This window comes from Jaculus jaculus, chromosome 4 (genome assembly GCF_020740685.1).
Source record: "Jaculus jaculus isolate mJacJac1 chromosome 4, mJacJac1.mat.Y.cur, whole genome shotgun sequence".
NCBI classification, from domain to species: domain Eukaryota; kingdom Metazoa; phylum Chordata; class Mammalia; order Rodentia; family Dipodidae; genus Jaculus; species Jaculus jaculus.
Window position 1 is genome coordinate 39890099 of NC_059105.1, and position 18019 is coordinate 39908117.

An 18019-nucleotide genomic window follows, 5' to 3' on the forward strand; every position below is an offset into this window, starting at 1 on the left:
ATATGAGTCCAAGGTATCAAGGTTTAAAAATTAAAACTCTAAGTGTATCAAATATAAAACCCTCTTTCAATGTCATAGTGTCTGAAAGTTCTAATACAGAGCTGCACTCCGTGAGAGAATAATTATCTTTGAAGGCATACCAGGCTTAAGACTCATCTTTGCCCAGGCAAGTCTAGATCAACATTAGTCCCTTTCTGAGAGAGTTCTGCACCAGCACTGGGTTTATAAGTGATTGGTGTGAACAAATGCTTGTCCGTGTCTACAAACAGAGCGAGTAGCCACAGAGCAACAGAGGAATGGGATGCAATTCCAGCTCAATACTCAAGATCTTCATTTACCAAAGAAGGAATAACCACTGCCTTTTGATCCATGTGGGCCTCAGGGAAAAAGAAATTCAATTTCATGTGTATCTCTCTTCACTAAACAGTATGTTTCAGAGACTTCTGCCATTTTGGCATTTTTCTCTGTGTGTAAATTATGTTGAATCATTTGTGCAAAAGAAATCACTTTACCTCTTTTCTTTGCCAGCTCATCTGGCTTTATTTCAAGATGAGCTGCAGGGGTATTGGATTTAACAGGAGATGTTTTTGCCTTAGGCTTGCTTGGATTACAAGGCTGCTCAGCTGACCACTGTAGGCCATCTGACCTCTCTGTTGTTCCATGTATAGGTTTGGGGTTTCCATCTAAGGACATTTTCTGTTGCAGTAGTCTGTTGCCTTCTGTAAGAGAACACCAAATAATAACTGTGAAGGGATAAACTAAAAAACACTGATGGCAAAGTGATGGGGAAGGCTGATTCCTGGTTTGTTTACATGTTGGTAACAATGCCTTTCATTGCAAAACAGTCAAGAAGCTGCTACAGTAGAATCCCCACGAGATTAGAGGTTATACCAGAAAGAGCCTTGTATTGAGAGTCAGAAGAGCCAAGTACGTGTTTGCACTCTGGTAAGTGCTTGCAGAGTGATCTTAGGCAAGCTATGTAATATCTATGAGCCTTAGTTTCCTCAGTATGACCATCCACCAAGGTTGTAACAGGCTATTAACAGGCTTACAGGAGAAGTACATGCCTTTTCTTTTTCCTTTTTTATTTTCCTATCCCAGGAAATACTAAGGCACCTTTAAGTATAATTTCATATTGAAGCCATAAAAATGTAGCCCTCCTGTCGCCAGTAATGCCTTGAGGTATTTTATTCTGAATTAATGAAGGCAGAAGAGTGACTGGAGATAGGGCAAGAATGAAGTGACAACAGGTACTATAATCATTTCATCTAATTTATGAAGGGATTAAATCAGGGAACATCATGGTAATATCTCAACAATATTTAAAATCCCAAGAGTGAGAGTCTCTAGAGCTTTAATAGACGTGGTAATATATTAGCGGCACATTGCTTTTGGTGTCTTTTAAAGGTAGGTTCCTATGCAGTTATTGCTGGAGTGAATTAAATGGCATCTTAAGGGCCTGGAAAGGAAATATATCACTTTTAAGCTCTTATTACAAGATAGCTTTGGGGTGTGAAGAAATGGAGGCCAGTGTGCTCTCATGGAGAAAGCTGTGTTTAGTTGAAAGAATGAAGTCTGGGTTTGGAAGACCCTAATTCTGGGCTTCCCTATGACCTGGTGGGCCTGGCAGGGGTATCTTCCCTCTACTGGCTGACTGTGGCTCATGCCCACACAGAATGCTGTCATCCTTTTGAAGCTCAGCTCCTTTTTTTTTTTTTCCAGATAGTTGCCCTACCTTACTCCCCTCTGTTCCCATGGTACCTTCACATATGACACTTTAACACAGCTTTTCTCTGTTGGCCTCGCTAAGAGGCTATGACTTCCTACAGAGCAGAGACTGAGTCAGATTCACTCTGGAAGACCCTTGTCCTTGTGTCTGGTTAAACAGCCTTCTGTAGAATTTTGATTAAATTAAAGTACGCTTAAAATGATTTCATAGGAAAAAAAAAAAAAAAAGAAACAAGGCACACCTTTCCCGACACTGTCACAAACATTACAGAAATCAGGAGAAAGTGCAAGAGAATATGATCTGGGTCCTAGACAATTTAATTTCAGACATTAGCTCATTTATGAAATATAATTTGACTCTAGTGGAATCCATCATTCATAACCCATTTGTCAAGAGCTTCTGTTAACATACTGACTGAATGATAAAAATGTACTTAAAGGGAAGTTGCAGTATACAGTGAAATGTTCAGCAAAGGTAGTGAAGAAATAAGTAAATACTGAAAACAGCATTTCCTCCTGTCATGGAACGAATTTAAATGACAGTGTAATTTTATCCTTAGTTGTCCTAAAGTGGAAGTTCCCTGTAGGAAGGTCGTTGTCACCCCTCAGTGTGAAATGACTCTCCCTTGGTGCTTTCACACATGTAAGTGTCCAAGGACCTCCTCCAGAGAGTCTGGCTGGGCAGTGGGCGCAGCACTCTGCATCCCAGAGGATCCTGTTGGTGTGAAGATGGGCACTATCACCCACCTGATGATGAATATATGAATGTTTGTGTTAAAACAATGACTAAATCTAAGCTGTTCCAACTCATTCCTTTTCTAAATCAGAGCTGAAATTCAGTCTTGATGAGGTATTATAAACTGAGAATCTAAAACAGCTCTTTGTATGAAGTGTAGTAAACTGGTCATATTCTTGAAAATAAGAGGACATAGAGCCTAATGCAAATAATGACCTTAGGAAGAGGAACAAAAATTACTCTGTTGAGATGCAAATGAATTTTAAACAGAAGACAAGCATGCAAATGAGCATGGGTTCATTAACCTGGAGCTAAAAATATTTTGTTTGTTTATCACAGAATGATATGGGGCTACTGGTTCATTTCACCATTCACACAACAAGTAGTTATTGAAGATTTTGAGTAGCAGTAATTTTTAGGGTTCTGAAAACCCATTTCATCATTTAAAATTTAAGATTCTCAAAGACACTTGGATCTATGTGCACAGTGGCCATGTAGGTCAATGTATGGTAAAATTCTGGGACTCTCTCAGATGAAACTGGTAGAGAGTTTACACTGCCTAACATTTATATTCATTTTGACCACAATTCCTGAACATCTAGCGACCTCCAACATTGTACATAAAAGTAAATAAATAAAATAGATGTTAATTACATGTTTAAATGATAATTATTTCAGATATATTATTAAATTAGATATATTATTCAAATGGACTTATCAATTTTACTATTCAATGTGGCTATTAGAAACTACAAAATTATAAATGTGCTTGCATTGTATGATTAGTACTATGTAAATCACAAGCATGAGATGAATGCTCTACAATGTTCAGTCTCTACTAATTTATATTCTAGTATGAGAGAGTATTTCTTTCAGTCAAGTTTTAAAACACTCTCTGTACTTCCTATATGAGAGGGTTATGGCAGAGTCAGCCATGTCTTTATCAGTATACGTTTGGTACCTAGCAGGTATATGATAAATATGGAGTAAACTTGTCATATTAAGAGCCCTTTCCAATTGTACAGAACCTAGTATGAGAGGAACCTATGATTATGACTTTAATATTCATTAAAAATACTTGAACCAAAATCAGCCACATGTTGAAAAGAAAAGTTATCTCTGGAAACATTAAATTTGTTCAGAACTCAATTAGAATTGTACACATTTTAGTTTATCTAAATATGGCTTGGGAAGCTTACGTGGATCTGAATTTAACAATCACCAGAGCCTTCTTCTTATTGAAAATATCTGTTAGATCTTAATACAGGTGGTGCACAGTGGACTGAGAATCATTTTGCTTTCTGATTCAAGTAGACTGATCAGACACTTCACATGGAGTGCCTCTGATGTGCCAACTCAACTTATTTGTAAAATGTGAAAAATATAAAAATTAAATAGCTTAGTAAATCTGAGGTAACTTTCCTTCACTAAATTTTCTTGGCATGCCTGTTGAAAGTCAATATGATCAGGACTCTACTGTATTCCCCTGATCTGTGTTTACACCTTTGCCATACTGGCTTGCTTACTGTATCAAAATAAGAAGTCTTAATATCAGATAATGCATGTCCTCCAGTGTTGGTCTTTTCTTTTTCTTTTTCTTCTTCTTCTCCTCCTCCTTCTCCTTCTACTTTTTGTAATACCATTTTTATTATTGTAGGTCCTTAACATTCTAATATACATTCAAGAATCAGTTTGTGTATTTCAACCAAAAACATGATGGAATTTTGGTTGAATTTTTGTTGATCCTATAAACCAATCTGAAGATACCTGACATACCATCAATCTTAAGTCCATTGATCATTAAATATGATATATCATACAATTTATTTGATCTTTTAAAAAAATATGTCTCACAGAGGAACCCTTATTCATTGGTGGGAATATAAACTGGTGAAGCCATTATGCAAATCAGTGTGGAGGTTCCTGAGATGGCACAAAATAGACCTACCATATGACTCCTGGGCATATCCCCTAAAAGGCTCTATACTTTATTATACAGATTCTTGCTCATTAATGTTTATTGCTGCTCTATTCACAATAGCTAGCAAGTGAAATCAGCCTACATGCCCATCAACTGGTGACTGGATAATAAAGAGGTGGTACATGTATACAATGGTATTTTTATTCAGTGGTAAAGAAAAATGAAATTATGAAGTTTGAAGGAAAATGGATGGATCTGGAAAAGAGTATACTAAGTGAGTTAACCCCGGCTCAGAAAGTCAAACACTACATGTTCTCTCATAGGCAATATCCTAGCCTCAAATTAGAAAGCTAGACATGGGCCATGAGGGAGGGAATCAAACCTAGGTTCTTTGACTTTGCAGGTAAATGCCTTTAACCACTAAGCCATCTCTCTAGTCCAATAATCTTAAATATTTATAAAAGAATAAAATGAAAATTAAGCTTAAAATGATCTTCTTGCTAATCAATTTATAGACAAAAACAATGAGATTAGTATAGCCTTTCTGAATAGCAATATATAGTGAACTTAAGTATTAGGGACTGGTTGTGTATCTCAGTGAGAGTGCCTGCCTAGCATGTACAAGTAAGTCCCTGTGTTAAACCCCCAACAGCAAAGACAAAAACAAACAAGCAAAAAGGAAAAACATACCTTATAAAACCAGTAATTCTATTTCTAACAATATGTGTCAAAGAAATAATCCTAGTTGTTCACAGACGTTGTACACTTCAGGACTGTTTTTAAAGAAGGCAAACTGAAAGATTCCACATGGAAGATAGTTCAAGAACAGTTAAAAGAAGTGACAAATTTACAAAATACAATGCAACCATTAAAATGTCATAATACACACCATTTTGTACAATTAGTATATGCTTATAGAAATCTTGTTCTTAAAGAACATTTAATGGTGAGGTAAAACTCATACTTCTTGTTAAGTAAAAAGCACAGTGTAAAAGTTCACATGATATATACGAATTTTTGTGAAAATTATTTATCTGTGCATTGAGATAATTTGAAATTAAATTTAACAAGAGTTGTTTCTGGGAGGTAGGATTTTTTTTCTTAACTTTATGGAATTTTCCAAATCTCCTCGATTAGGATAACAAAATTTTAAATCCAGACCACAAACTTATCTCTAAAAAGCAACACATGACAACTTAAAATAGGCTGAAGTAGGAAAGACCACGCTCAGCCTCTGGGCCAAAGAAAGACTTTTGGTCTTTAGTCCAAGAAGTAAAATTTGTGTTTTGAAAAAATCACATGATACAGAATGATCTGGAGGGAAACAGGAGTAAATGGAGATCAATGTGTATGCTGCCCTGGTGGTGTCATTCAGAGGAGGTGGTGGCTTTGGTGGGAAGGTAGGATGGGTAAATTCTACATATAGAAATGAATTAGAAGTGGAGGGAGGGGTGTCATGAGTGATGCCTAGATGTCGTGTGGAGTAACCCGATGGACGGTGCTCTACGATGAAGAACACAGAAGAGAGAGCCAAGACGTCAAGAAAGGTCATGAGCTGGGTTTGAGCCCATTGTTGAAGTGCTCTGAAGTGCTGCGGTGGAAGTATTAGAGAACCTGAAGTTCAGAGAGTAGCCTGGACTAGGAAGATGAGGAGTCTGTGAGCCATGTGACAAAGTGAGGGACAGTTTAAATGACATAAGGACAATGCATCTTTATATAATGAAGGACTTGAGACCAGCCAAATTGTGATGAGTTTCAACAATTCACCAATCAGGCAAAGAAGAATGGCCCTCAAAGGAAACAGAGAAAAATCAATAAAGACACAGGGAAGAGACAAAGAGGGGTCAAGGATGGTGCATACTGCTGAAAGGAGAAGATAAAAGCAAGGATTCAAGACCATGCTACACTTAATAACATGAAGCCACTGGTGGGGCAGTTTCTTTGGAGAGATGGACTGTAAGCCATAACAAATAAGCTGATGGGTGAGAGGGAGGCATAGAAACGGACAGAGTGAGTGAAGGTAACTTTCCTAAGATATTGCAGACTAATGGCCTAGTGAAGAAGCCCCACGGAAACCTTTCATAGTATAATTGCTGTATGCTTCGACTTGCAAGTTTCATCATTTTTCCATCTGTGCACAGCAATAATTAACAGATAATTCACAGGAACCAGTAACTTTGCAAAAAGAGATCATAACTGATAGGCGTTTATTCATACAAGACATCAGATTTGTCTTTTCAAAATTTCTTTATCAAATGTGGATAGACTATTATTTCATCCAATGAAATGTAAGCAGTTCAGAGATCATTAAAACTGGTGATGTTCTCATTGGCTACAAACGTGCCAGTTTTGTTTACACTGTTACATCTCATATGTCACAAGACAGGCATGTTAAAAGCCTATGTCTCACAAAACAAGCTCTACACCCTTAGCATTCTGATAAAACATTTAAATCTTTGTTCAAAACACTGAAAGATTTTTTTCAAACTTTTGGCCTTTGTGTGTGTGTGTGCGTACATGCGTGCACGCATACACATTATTCTAGTTAAGTAAGTCCATTTGTTTCTGAGATCACCTTTACATGGTATGAGTGAGGGTCTGCAGAGATGGTCGTCAGAGATGAGCAGTAGTGTTGGACAGCTGCAGCAGAAGTGGTTCTTCAAATGAGAAGGGAGAGGCCTCTGGCTTCACCGGCTCAGGTGCCAGCGAGGTACCTGAGGGTCCTGAGTCCTCTGTTGATACATCTTATTCTGTTCTTTCTTTCTCCTTTGCCCTACTCAGAGCAAGGAAGCAGGGTTCTAAGTCATTGAACATGTAAGCTAAGGCTTCCCCTAAAAATAATGTGTACAGTTCATACAGAGAGCTGCTTGAAGCCAAGGTCAAGGTGGAGCAACATACAAGAGATGAGATGACATAGTAATAATTCAAGACGAATAAGAAAGCAAATCATGTACTTTAAAATAGTATTAGAAGCCGTGTTCATGTAACAGTACTTAGCCTTAGCTATCTGTTAGTAAAGTAATGTATCTTTAATTTTTTAAAATAGTAAAAACCTGTGATTATAATTATAAGGCTTCTGTTAGAAGCTTAACAGGTTTAAGTAAAACGCTGGCTGCTGATACTACCATAACCTGATGTAAGAGACACTGAACTGAATGAAGTGCTGAAACCTTAGCTTAACATCTCTTCCCAAGTTTATGTCATAGTTTGTCCTCATGTGAAGTCAATGCACACACACCCTCCCATGTCCTTATAATGCTGCCTTCACATTTTTCATAATCTACAGTTATCTTGCTAACTCAGTTGCATTCTGTCTTCTTATCCACTTAAAAAAATCTGTTTAATTAATTTATTTGAGAGAGAAAAAGAGTGTGGCAGATACAGAGCTAATGGGTGTGCCAGGGCCTCCAGCCACTGCAAACTAACACCAGACATATGTGCTGCCTTGTGCATCTGGCTTAGGTGGGTCCTGAGGAATTGAACCTGGTTCCTTTGGCTTTGCAGGCAAGCGCCTTAACCACTAAGCCATCTCTCCAGCCCTCCACTTATTTTCCCCATGTCTAAAGGAATGTAAACCTCCTGAGAGCAAAACCATTGTGATATTATACACTTTCTGTAGAAAAATACATAGAATGTGTTAGCTGCTTAAAAACATTCACTCAATGGATAAATCAATGATAAATACATAGAATGTGTTAGCTGCTTAAAAACATTCACTCAATGGATAAATCAATGATATGAAGGTTTATGCTCTGCCAGATGCTATGCTAATCACTTCATGCATCTTGTTTATTTCTTACCTGAATCTTACAGAGTAGAATTCTATTTTTGTTGTTTTGTAGGTGGGGAAAATGAGACAGTGTAGTTAACTTGTTCAGGGTCTGATATCTAGCAATTGACATGGCCAAGGTTTGAACCCAGACATGTCCATGGCTAGATGCCTGGTTCCGAGTCCTGGTATTATATTACATCATTCGAGAGTTGGAGCTGCTGAAATCCCAGACTATACACACTTGGCTTTACTATTTATGTTCTAAGCTAGTTGCTTTCTTCTTGTTGATCTTCTCTAATCCTCTGGTCCAACATAGGGCTTAGAGAAGCAGGGGAGATCATCTTGGGGATCAGATCAATAACAACATGAAAAAATATCTGCTTGGAAACCCCGTGGGAACCTCAAGCCATAACAGTGCACAACAGTGCTGTGGCATTTTTATTTTGGTTGTTGTCACAGCAAGTACAAATGAGGGAAAAACAATCAATATTCCAAAAGAATAAGACCCTTTCTTTCTCAGTTGCTTTATTCCACATTGAGAAGGCAGCTCTGTGCAGAAACCTAGAATTTGCATTGTAAATGGAAAATGGATACAGACTTGGAAGTCCTGTTTGTGGAGGTCAGTAAACACAGCAAGGAGCCTTGAGACTAGGCAGGAAATGAAGACCTGACATACCAGAAGGCTTAAAGGATGGGGAGCTATTAAGAGAAGGTTGCTGGGGGTGGCCAGAGGAGCAAAGCCGCTGGTGACCACAATCCCCCATTCAGTGGGTGCTGCGTCCAGGAGGAGCAGGATAATGTAGGAATCTGACTTTCTACTGGGCCTAAGTGACAATCTAAGCCTCATGAAGCATAAACAGGAGGGCTACTTGAGAAAACTGGACCCTAAGGTGTTTTAGACATTTAGGTAGAGAATTAAAAAAAAATACTATCGGGCTAGAGAGATGGTTTAGCGGCTAAGCGCTTGCCTGTGGAGCCTAAGGACCCCGGTTCAAGACTCGATTCTCCAGGACCCACGTTAGCCAGATGCACAAGGGGGTGCACGCAGCTGGAGTTCGTTTGCAGTGGCCAGAGGCCCTGGCGTGCCCATTCTGTCTCTCTCTCTCTCTCTCTCTCTATCTGCCTCTTTCTCTGTCTGTCGCTTTCAAATAAATAAAGATAAACAAAAAAAATACTATCTTTGGCACTACTTTTAGTAAAAAAAATTATGATCTACTCTTGCCTAGTTTAGTATTTGAAAACAGGATGATTTTGATTAGATTATGTAAAAGATATAATTTGAGCTGTTATTAAAAACTCTGAAAAAAAAAATAAAACACTACTCTCAGGCTTAAAACACACTCCCAAACTCTAAGCTATATGCTGACACACAGCATTGTCCCACTTGACAGCGTGATATTTATAGCCTGAAATGATGGGTCTTTGGGTAGTTATTTTTTCATGTAGGAAGTCACACGAACACCCCTGAGCCACCTGCATATATCTTAAAGCTAACTTTTCCCATACCAGAATAATGGTCCTGTTTAAGACTTTTAAAAAGAGAGATCCTGAGTGTCAAGGTGTTGTAAAAAGATAAAGCACATGTTGCACATGTCCAAGCCTCCTGCCCACTGGGACATCCAGGGCAGGTTTTGTTGAGCTCGTTTCATTACTGGAGAGCTTGATAAATGCTCCACCAGTAGTAGCCTGGAGATTTCTTTCAGGCTCATGCAGTGAATCCACTGAAGCACAGAATATCATTATACAGCTTTGTTATTATTGCTTTTTCTAATTTTTCAATTACATACTTTTAAGAATTAGGGGGTTCATGGTTTTAGCAAAAACTCTCCTCTACAGCATAAAATTAGATGAGCCTGAGTCAGGCTTTGTCAACTACAGAGTATTAAGCAGACAGTTATTCCCTTGGTTTTTCAATCTAGAGTCTTGCCTTCCTCAGCTCCCAAGCGAAGGGGCAGGACTTAAGAGTCACTTTCATCCCTCTTAGCTCCAGTGTTCCACTCCACATGGAATACAGAGGGTCCAAGTGCTAACAGTCACCTGTGATTTATCGTTAGAGGTCTCAGATTCCCTATAGTTTGAACAATCATTTTTAAGTTGGGCAACTCTTCTGGCTTTGACTTCCTGGTGAACTTTCATTATCTTTGGGAGGTAAAACCCAAATAGTTATAAACTCATATTACAATGTATGATCATAAAATGTGGGCTGCTAATGAAGATAGCTGTCAATGAGGGGGATTCTCTTCATTTTGCAAATATATATAATGACCTTCCATTATCATCATTTCATCTTCAACAGAAAAGTTTACATGAAGCATAAAGATCTGTAGTGAACTAGTGGCATTAGCGAATAGTGTTTTCATGCTAAACTCACAAAAACAAAGGAGAATGGAATGGCTCTTTGTGTGATCAAGAATTCATCACTGAAACCTTCATGCTATGGTTTACAAAAGTCCCCTTGCATACAGATTTCCCTTAGTGGGCACTTCACTTTCAAGGCAACTAACCAGTGTGAAGTGAGGCCCTTCTGCCTTACAGTCACCCCAACGTCATATACTTGATAGAGTTGCTGAAACTCTGTTAGGAAGGGGGCATAAATTATAATTAAATGAACAAATATATGTGCTAGGTTTTTAGTTTATGATTGATATCAAAACAGCAACCCTGAGTAATTAGATTCTGAAAGTAATTCATGTGAAAGCAATAACAAGTAAAGTTGGGAATCTGCCACTCGATTATTTAATTTCTTTCTCCTTTCCTGACTATAAATCAAAATATTCTAAGCCTTGAATTAAAAATTCCTGGAGAATTTGGATTCAAAATGAACAAGGTTATTTCATTGTTGTCAGTATTTGATTTTAAGAAATCACCATGTCGTCAATAAGGATGATCTGGATTGCAGCACTATTAATGAGGCTGTTAGGAAATCTGTTTCTAGAAGAAAATTAGTGCTTCGTGAGCAATTTAAGAACACACTAGTGTTATATACAGTGTATCAGTTATTTAATGAGTCTTCACTGTAACCCTCATTTGGTACAAATCACCATACAATTTTCTGTCTCCTCTGCTAGACTGCACTCCTCCTAGGCAGGGATGGTAGATTACTCACCTTTGGTTTGTCACCTTAAGCAGCAGGGGCACAATAAATGAGGGTGCTGAGTAAAGCTTTTACTGCTTCCTAACCCTTCACCTCCTCTCTGCCACCTTGTTTACACACCCCTCCACACACCAGGGCTACCATGAGAGCTCTGGATGGCTCATCCAGAAATCTCAGGTTCTCTGCTCTATAAACCTGAAACTCACCAGTGTAGCCACAGCCTTTTTTTTTTTTTTTTAAATAAAAGTAGCAGGATGAGATTCCCTCAGAGCCTAGACTATATCATGCCCTTCTCAGAATCCACTGGGGCTCCAGCATAGTGCTCTGAATGTTAAAGGAGTTTGAAACTCTGCTGATGTTGCCCAATAACTCCACTGAGGCAGGCCCTCAGTGGGGTTGGGGTGGGGAAGAGGGGACATAAGAGTATAACCTGATGAGAACATAACCAGCTCCCGATAGGGTCATATAATAAACTTCATAATAAAAAATAGAATAGATTCAGTAGAAGGGGGATTTGGGAGAGGAAAAAGGAAGGGTGGTAGGAGGAGAGTATGATGATGGAATATTGTTTACATTTATGGAAGTTGTCAATAAAAAAGTTAAAAACAACACTGCTGATGCAAGGAACTCAGAGCTTCCAAACAGAAGAGAAACTCTGAGAATGATCACTGCAGTAATTCTCGTGGAGGGATCAGTTACTGCACTGAAGGCATTCTGGAAAGCAGAGGGGCATTCTGAACGTTTGTCAGCATGACTGAGTACATGGGGTGGGGAGAGGGACAAGATGCTGGATGATTATCGCTACTGGAATGTCCCGCACAACAAAGAATAATCCCATGCTCCTGAACTTTCCCATGTCCACCTGGACAGTCATGATTTTAAAAATAAATTATAATTAGATGTGCCTCAACAGGTTTACTGTGATTGTCAGAGAACCAAATTGAAATTACAGGATTCAACTTCTGTAAGCTAAGAGAAGATGGTTCATGGTGTTTACAGCTGACTAAGGGTCTTTCATGAGTAATAGCAGTGCTGGTGTCGGAGTTAGCACCACGCTGTCAGAATGCAGTTATAGTCCCAGTAGTTTCACATGCACATCATTTCCTGATAGACACTTCCTTTGCATGCCATATATAAACTGTCCACAATATCTACTTGAGTATTATCTTCCTAACTTGAGGTAAAACATGTCATTAAAAGTGGGTGTGAATATGTGTCCACTTTATGGCTTTCCTAGCTTACTTATTCCTGAACTTGTTATGTTTTTATTGAAATTCTGTTGTTAGGTAGGTTATGTTATATAAAAATTTTAGGGTTGGAGGGATGGCTCAGTAGTTAAGGCGATTGTCTATAAAGCCTAACGATCCAGGGCAAGCCAGGTTTGGTTCCCCAGTACCCACAGAAAGCCAGATGCACAGTGGCTCGTGAACCTGGAGTGTGCCTGCAGTGGCTAGAGGCTCTGGCATGTTCATTCTCTCTCTGCCTGAAAATAAATGAATAAAATAAAAAGTTATAAGAAAAAATTTCTTTAATGATCTGCTATAAAAATGGGGTAGTAGGTTATTATAGTATGGAGAACCATTTATCTATTAGAACTTTATATAGTTTGTGCTTTAGTCTAAGTGAATCCCCCCAAATTTATGTGTTGGACATTTAATCTCCAGTGCAACAGTGATGAGAAGTGAGACCTATATGAAATTATTAGGTTTCACCCTTATGGGTGGATTATAGTTGATGTGGAGTGGATTATTTATGTAAGGAGGGAATTTGCTCCACCATCTCTCTCATGTCTCTCCCTTCATGAGTCAAACAAACTTCCATTATTTATAATTTACCACTGTGGTATTCCATTATATAACAGCAACAGAAAATAAACCAAGACAGTTTTTTTGCACTATAGCAAGGAAATGGGACAGAGAGAAGAAATGATGCACGCAAGGAAAAACTCTAGTAAGATTAGTGTTTCTAGTAAGATTAATGTGCAGCTGTAGTGCAAATGATTAACAGTCTAGATTCTAACATCCTGGATGTTTGATCCCAGCATATAAAAGGAATAAAATAATTTGGCCTACTCTTTCCAAAGGAAAGCATTTAATAACGTTTCTTTTTGTCACCAATTACCCTTGCCTTAGCTCAGGCAATTCCTACCAAGATATTGATAATAGCTCCTTAAGCCACAATTTCCATTTTCCTGAAGATCCTCATCCAGACTGGAACTATGTCTTTTTGGTGGAGGGTGGGAATCCTCTGACTAAATACAGAGTTAGACTGAGCATCTCTCTGTTGCCTTACTGCACTGCTTGTTCCCTCCTAGCTTCAGGACCTGTGGGTGCCCACACCACACATGAGTACCGTGGGCTTTGTCTTTCTCCCTACCAGCCCTAGCAGCCATCTCCCCAAGAAGCTACCTATGTGATCTTTTCTTCCATGTCTTCCTAAGCAAACTGACTTAGAAGTAACTGACCTGTGACTCCACGAAGCACCTTTGAGGGTTCCTCAAGTGTTGAGATCTTTTTCTCACGAGGGGGGAGGGCTGGTTTTTCACTGGTAGGGTCAGTGGGTGAGCTGTCCTTCTCGAAGCCATGGATGTGGCCATTCTGCATCTGAGGTGTTGGGGGCTGCAGGGGCCCCACCTCGGGCCTCTCAGCCTTGGCTTTAGTGTCTTTGTTGACTTGATGCTGCTTGGATTTGCTTCTTTTCCTCTTGTTATTCTACAATAAGAAACAAATGAAAAATAATACTTTGACTGAGGCTCTTGAACATAAGACAAAACTAAGAATGGAAAGTTAAATTATCTCTTTTGGTTCTTGGCTCTTTTAATAGAACCAGTGAAAGCACATCCTTATTAGCCACCCAAATTAATTTAAATATTTTCTTTCTTTAGTAAATTGTCTCAACTCTTGCCTCACAAGTATAGTAAACAAAAACTTTCTTTTGAAAGGAAGTTAGGAAGGAGTAGCTTACATAGCAGAGATGTTATCTGAGAAAGGTGAATTCTAGGGTATGAATAACTACTGACAAATCTTGTTCAAAGAACTTGAATTCATTATTAGTACCATGAGGAAAATGGTTCTAGGCAGGGAAGCCCATTGGACGCTCAAGTCCCATCATTTAGGGAGGAAGGTGGATTGGCAAAATGAGGAGGAAGCAGAAGGTAGGTACAAACTCAATCTCTGGAGTGTGCATCAACCAGCCATGAGATTTCCAGAAGTGCTGGCACTGTCCAGGCCACTACTGGCTCTATAATCATGCCATGGGTATTTAATTTGGAGCAGACAATTGCAACAGGTAACATCCAACTATTCTGTTCCACCTCCACTAGGATTGTGCATCTGGAGCCCAGGTTGCTCAGGTGCTGATGGAACCACAATAGACAACTTTGTTGTATTCACTGTGAAATAGCTCAACACTGCATCTGGCACAAGTGAAGTGTTTCAGACTCCTACAGCATAATATGGCAGAATTTTACCATCTTTCCTAAGATGCTCTAGGGGTAAATGTAAAACAGTATCTAGGAAATGAAAAATAAGTTGCTCCTAATTAAGTGATATACTCTACTTGACTTTGGGTTTGTGCCCAGTTGGGATTCGACATAATTAACAGTCATAGTTGCAGACATCCGGCCCATTAGGAAGACCCTGTCCCACCTGTGGAATCTGGGTGTGTCTGCTGAATGCCATTCTAGCCTTGTTCTCCTACACACACAGTTAGAGAAGAAACCAAAAGCAATTGTCTCTTGCTTTGTTCTTCTTCTCTTTTTCTTTGAAACTATAATCATGACTTGGAAGGGTTCTTCTGAGTGAGAGATTTGCACTGGTGGTCCCTATCCCCCACCACACCCCAGTGGCTTGTGGTCTTCAAGCTCCATGTCCACTGGACTGTGTCTAAATACCCGCTCATTCCTGAGCCCCGAAGAGGAAGGTTCAGTAAGGAGTTGGGTCTGCAGCTGCTGTCTGCTCCTTTTTTTCCCTTCACATCAGAGAAATTTAAAACCCAAACCACACATCTGAAATTTTTCCATGTACAGATAAATACTTCCTTTCAATCACTTGCAAATCATTTCTCTCTCACACAGAGCCTGGAAAGCTATGATTAAAGATAACAGAGATTGTCAAAAATGGTGGCACAAAAAGTGGTGGGAAAAAAAAATCTCCTAATTCATCCTTTTCAACATGAAACCAAGAGAGGAGAAAAGAAGAAAGGATGGTTCCAGTAATTTCAGTAATTTTGGGATTGTATAAAAGTAACACTGCTTCTTTGTTTGTTTGAAACCTGTTTCCTAGGCCTGTGATCTTCCCTCCAAGGAAAGGGGTGGCATATCTTATGGGGGAAAAGCAAAACACAGGGCCTGGAGGTGCCACTGTGGGAACGAGTGGGCCAGTGACTGCAGAGAGTGGCTGACTTCTGGTAGTGTGTGCGCAGGCATTCCATGTGTGTGCCCAGTAGTCACAGCCTTCTTGTGACTGGACAGGCAGGCAAAATTCTGTCATCTGAATGGGAGACTAAAACCTCCCTCCCTCTGTCCTCAAGGAGAAGCTCAGCAGCATTCCAAAAGGCCCTGGGCTCACTGTGGCTGGCTCTAAGGCATTTACTTTTCTTCTTTTATTAAGTATCTACCTCAGACTTTAGCCCCCTCCCCCACAAAAAATCTTAGAACAGCATTGGGTTCTTTGGATTGGAAAAAATGTGAAAATATATTTAGAGCTTTGCAAGTATTTTAAAACATTCCTTAAATTTTTCTTTTGTACTATGGGATATGTTCGGGCAAGTTAATGTCTTGAATTCTCTGGCTGGGCTCCTCTAAACACTTCCCAAGAAACAATGCTCGGACTTCTTAAGCACACCTGGTGGTTAAAAACACTGAACAGAAAATAAGGGTATTAGAAGTGAAAGTGGCTGGCAATTTGAGCATGGCATGAATTTGGGAGCTTTCTGGGTGTGCATATTAATGTACTTGAAAGAAGTATGAAATTGGCAGCTTTGTAAAATGATAACAACTATGATGGTTTTGATTGAAGATGCTACTAATTCACAATCAACATTAATCTTACCTTCTTTTTTCCTGTCATATTCCATTCTTTTAGAACTTGAATTGCACTGCCTGGATAAAGACAAAGAATCTTCAACCAATATCCACATAAAATGCCACACAAAATTCATCACTGTCTTTCCATCCTGGCAGCAACTGGGGGCAGGGGAGACTTTTTCATTTACTTTGATACATTCTACCTTAATAAAAATGCCAGTTTCATTTCTTATTGCCATGATTTTCATTTAATTCACTGCACAATCTTGATTTTATCAAAATATTAAGCCCCACTACATAAAGCTTACTTTCTCTTATCATTATATTGTCTGAGGAAAAAAAATGAAGTACAACTTGTGAATTTTCTGATGGCTTCATTGCCATAGGTACAATTAAAATTGCACTCTTCGATAGGTGAATAAAATACCTGTAATCTTCTGAACCAAACATAGGATTCTGAATATTATTAACTGTGAGTAATACCTTTCCGAGTGCCATTCTTTTGCTTTTTTTACTCTAACTCATTATGTTCAAGGCTGGCAGGGGAATGAAGCGGACAGAACCTATGCTGTGAGATTCTCTCCATTCAGCACAGAGAAAGAAGGGGTGTGGCCTTTACAAGACTTCCATTTTGAAACCAACGAAGTTCATTAAATGACTAACTGGGTCCCAGGCTGTGCCTATCCCAGTCACATATGCATGTGGAAGTGCACTGGTTTGGATGGAAACCCTGACCCAGTGAAATAACAACATATTTTAAAAGATTTTAAAAAATGCTTCATTGCTGGTTAGCTATAATCAATGTTTCTACACAATCCAGCAAAGTTCATTTATTCCAACTTGCTGGGGATAATTTCATGACAAGTTATTGGTAATGAGCATATCAGTCATTTTCAAATAAGTAGGTAATTCTTAAAGGGAGTGACTCTTAAATGCATTCTTGCAATAATTTTATGCATTCTCACAAGATCTTATTAGGCTTATGGCACTCTATAAGGTATTGGCTAGACAGAGATTAACTTCAAGTTGGTCTTTATAACAAATTTCATATTTGTAGGGGTTCCAATTATTGAGTCTGCTGTCGCTGATAGATAAGCAGAAGGCTGTATCATTACTGCTTCGACAGACTAATTATTCCTAAGTTTCCAATTCAATGCCCTCCTTAGACTTGAGTTGTATGCATTTGAAATAATAATACTGTGTCCCCCCAAATAAGCTATAATTTATACTTTTTATGTACTGGGTTGGTCTTTCTCTATTTTTCCCAGAGAAATGATGTTTTTCAATGTTTTCCTCTTAAACAAACTCTAGAAAGTCACTTTCATAAGGTTTTCTGATGAGTTACTCCATGAATTAATAATCATTAGGGTCATTCTTATAGTTTAGCTACCATTTTCTAAATACAATTGAATTAAAAATGTTAAATATGCTCGGGCGTGGTGGCGCACGCCTTTAATCCCAGCACTTGGGAGGCAGAGGTAGGAGGATTGCCATGAGTTCAAGGCCACCCTGAGACTACATAGTGAATTCCAGGTCAGCTTGGGCTAGAGTGACACCCTACCTCGAAAACCATCAAAAAAAATGTTAAATATGTTCTTTTTTTTTTTTTTTTTTTTTTTGGTTTTTCAAGGTAGGGTCTCACTCTGGTCCAGGCTGACCTGGAATTAACTCTGTAGTCTCAGGGTGGCCTCGAACTCATGGCGATCCTCCTACCTCTGCCTCCCAAGTGCTGGGATTAAAGG

At 38.9% G+C, this 18019-nt stretch overlaps 1 protein-coding gene across 3 annotated transcripts in view; it reads right to left on the reverse strand.

Moving 5' to 3' along the window:
* The window catches only part of Spats2l (spermatogenesis associated serine rich 2 like), a 175670-nt gene that overhangs the window by 39883 nt on the left and 117768 nt on the right, over positions 1-18019 (reverse strand). For 2 of the 3 annotated variants that reach the window (XM_045148143.1, XM_045148144.1), the window contains exons 5-7: positions 16303-16352; positions 13716-13962; positions 513-719 (exon numbers count right to left, since the gene is read on the reverse strand). In XM_045148143.1, the coding sequence (XP_045004078.1) occupies positions 513-719; positions 13716-13962; positions 16303-16352 (504 nt within the window). The remainder of the gene's footprint in view (positions 1-512; positions 720-13715; positions 13963-16302; positions 16353-18019) is intronic. The other variant, XM_045148145.1, reaches the window with a different exon arrangement.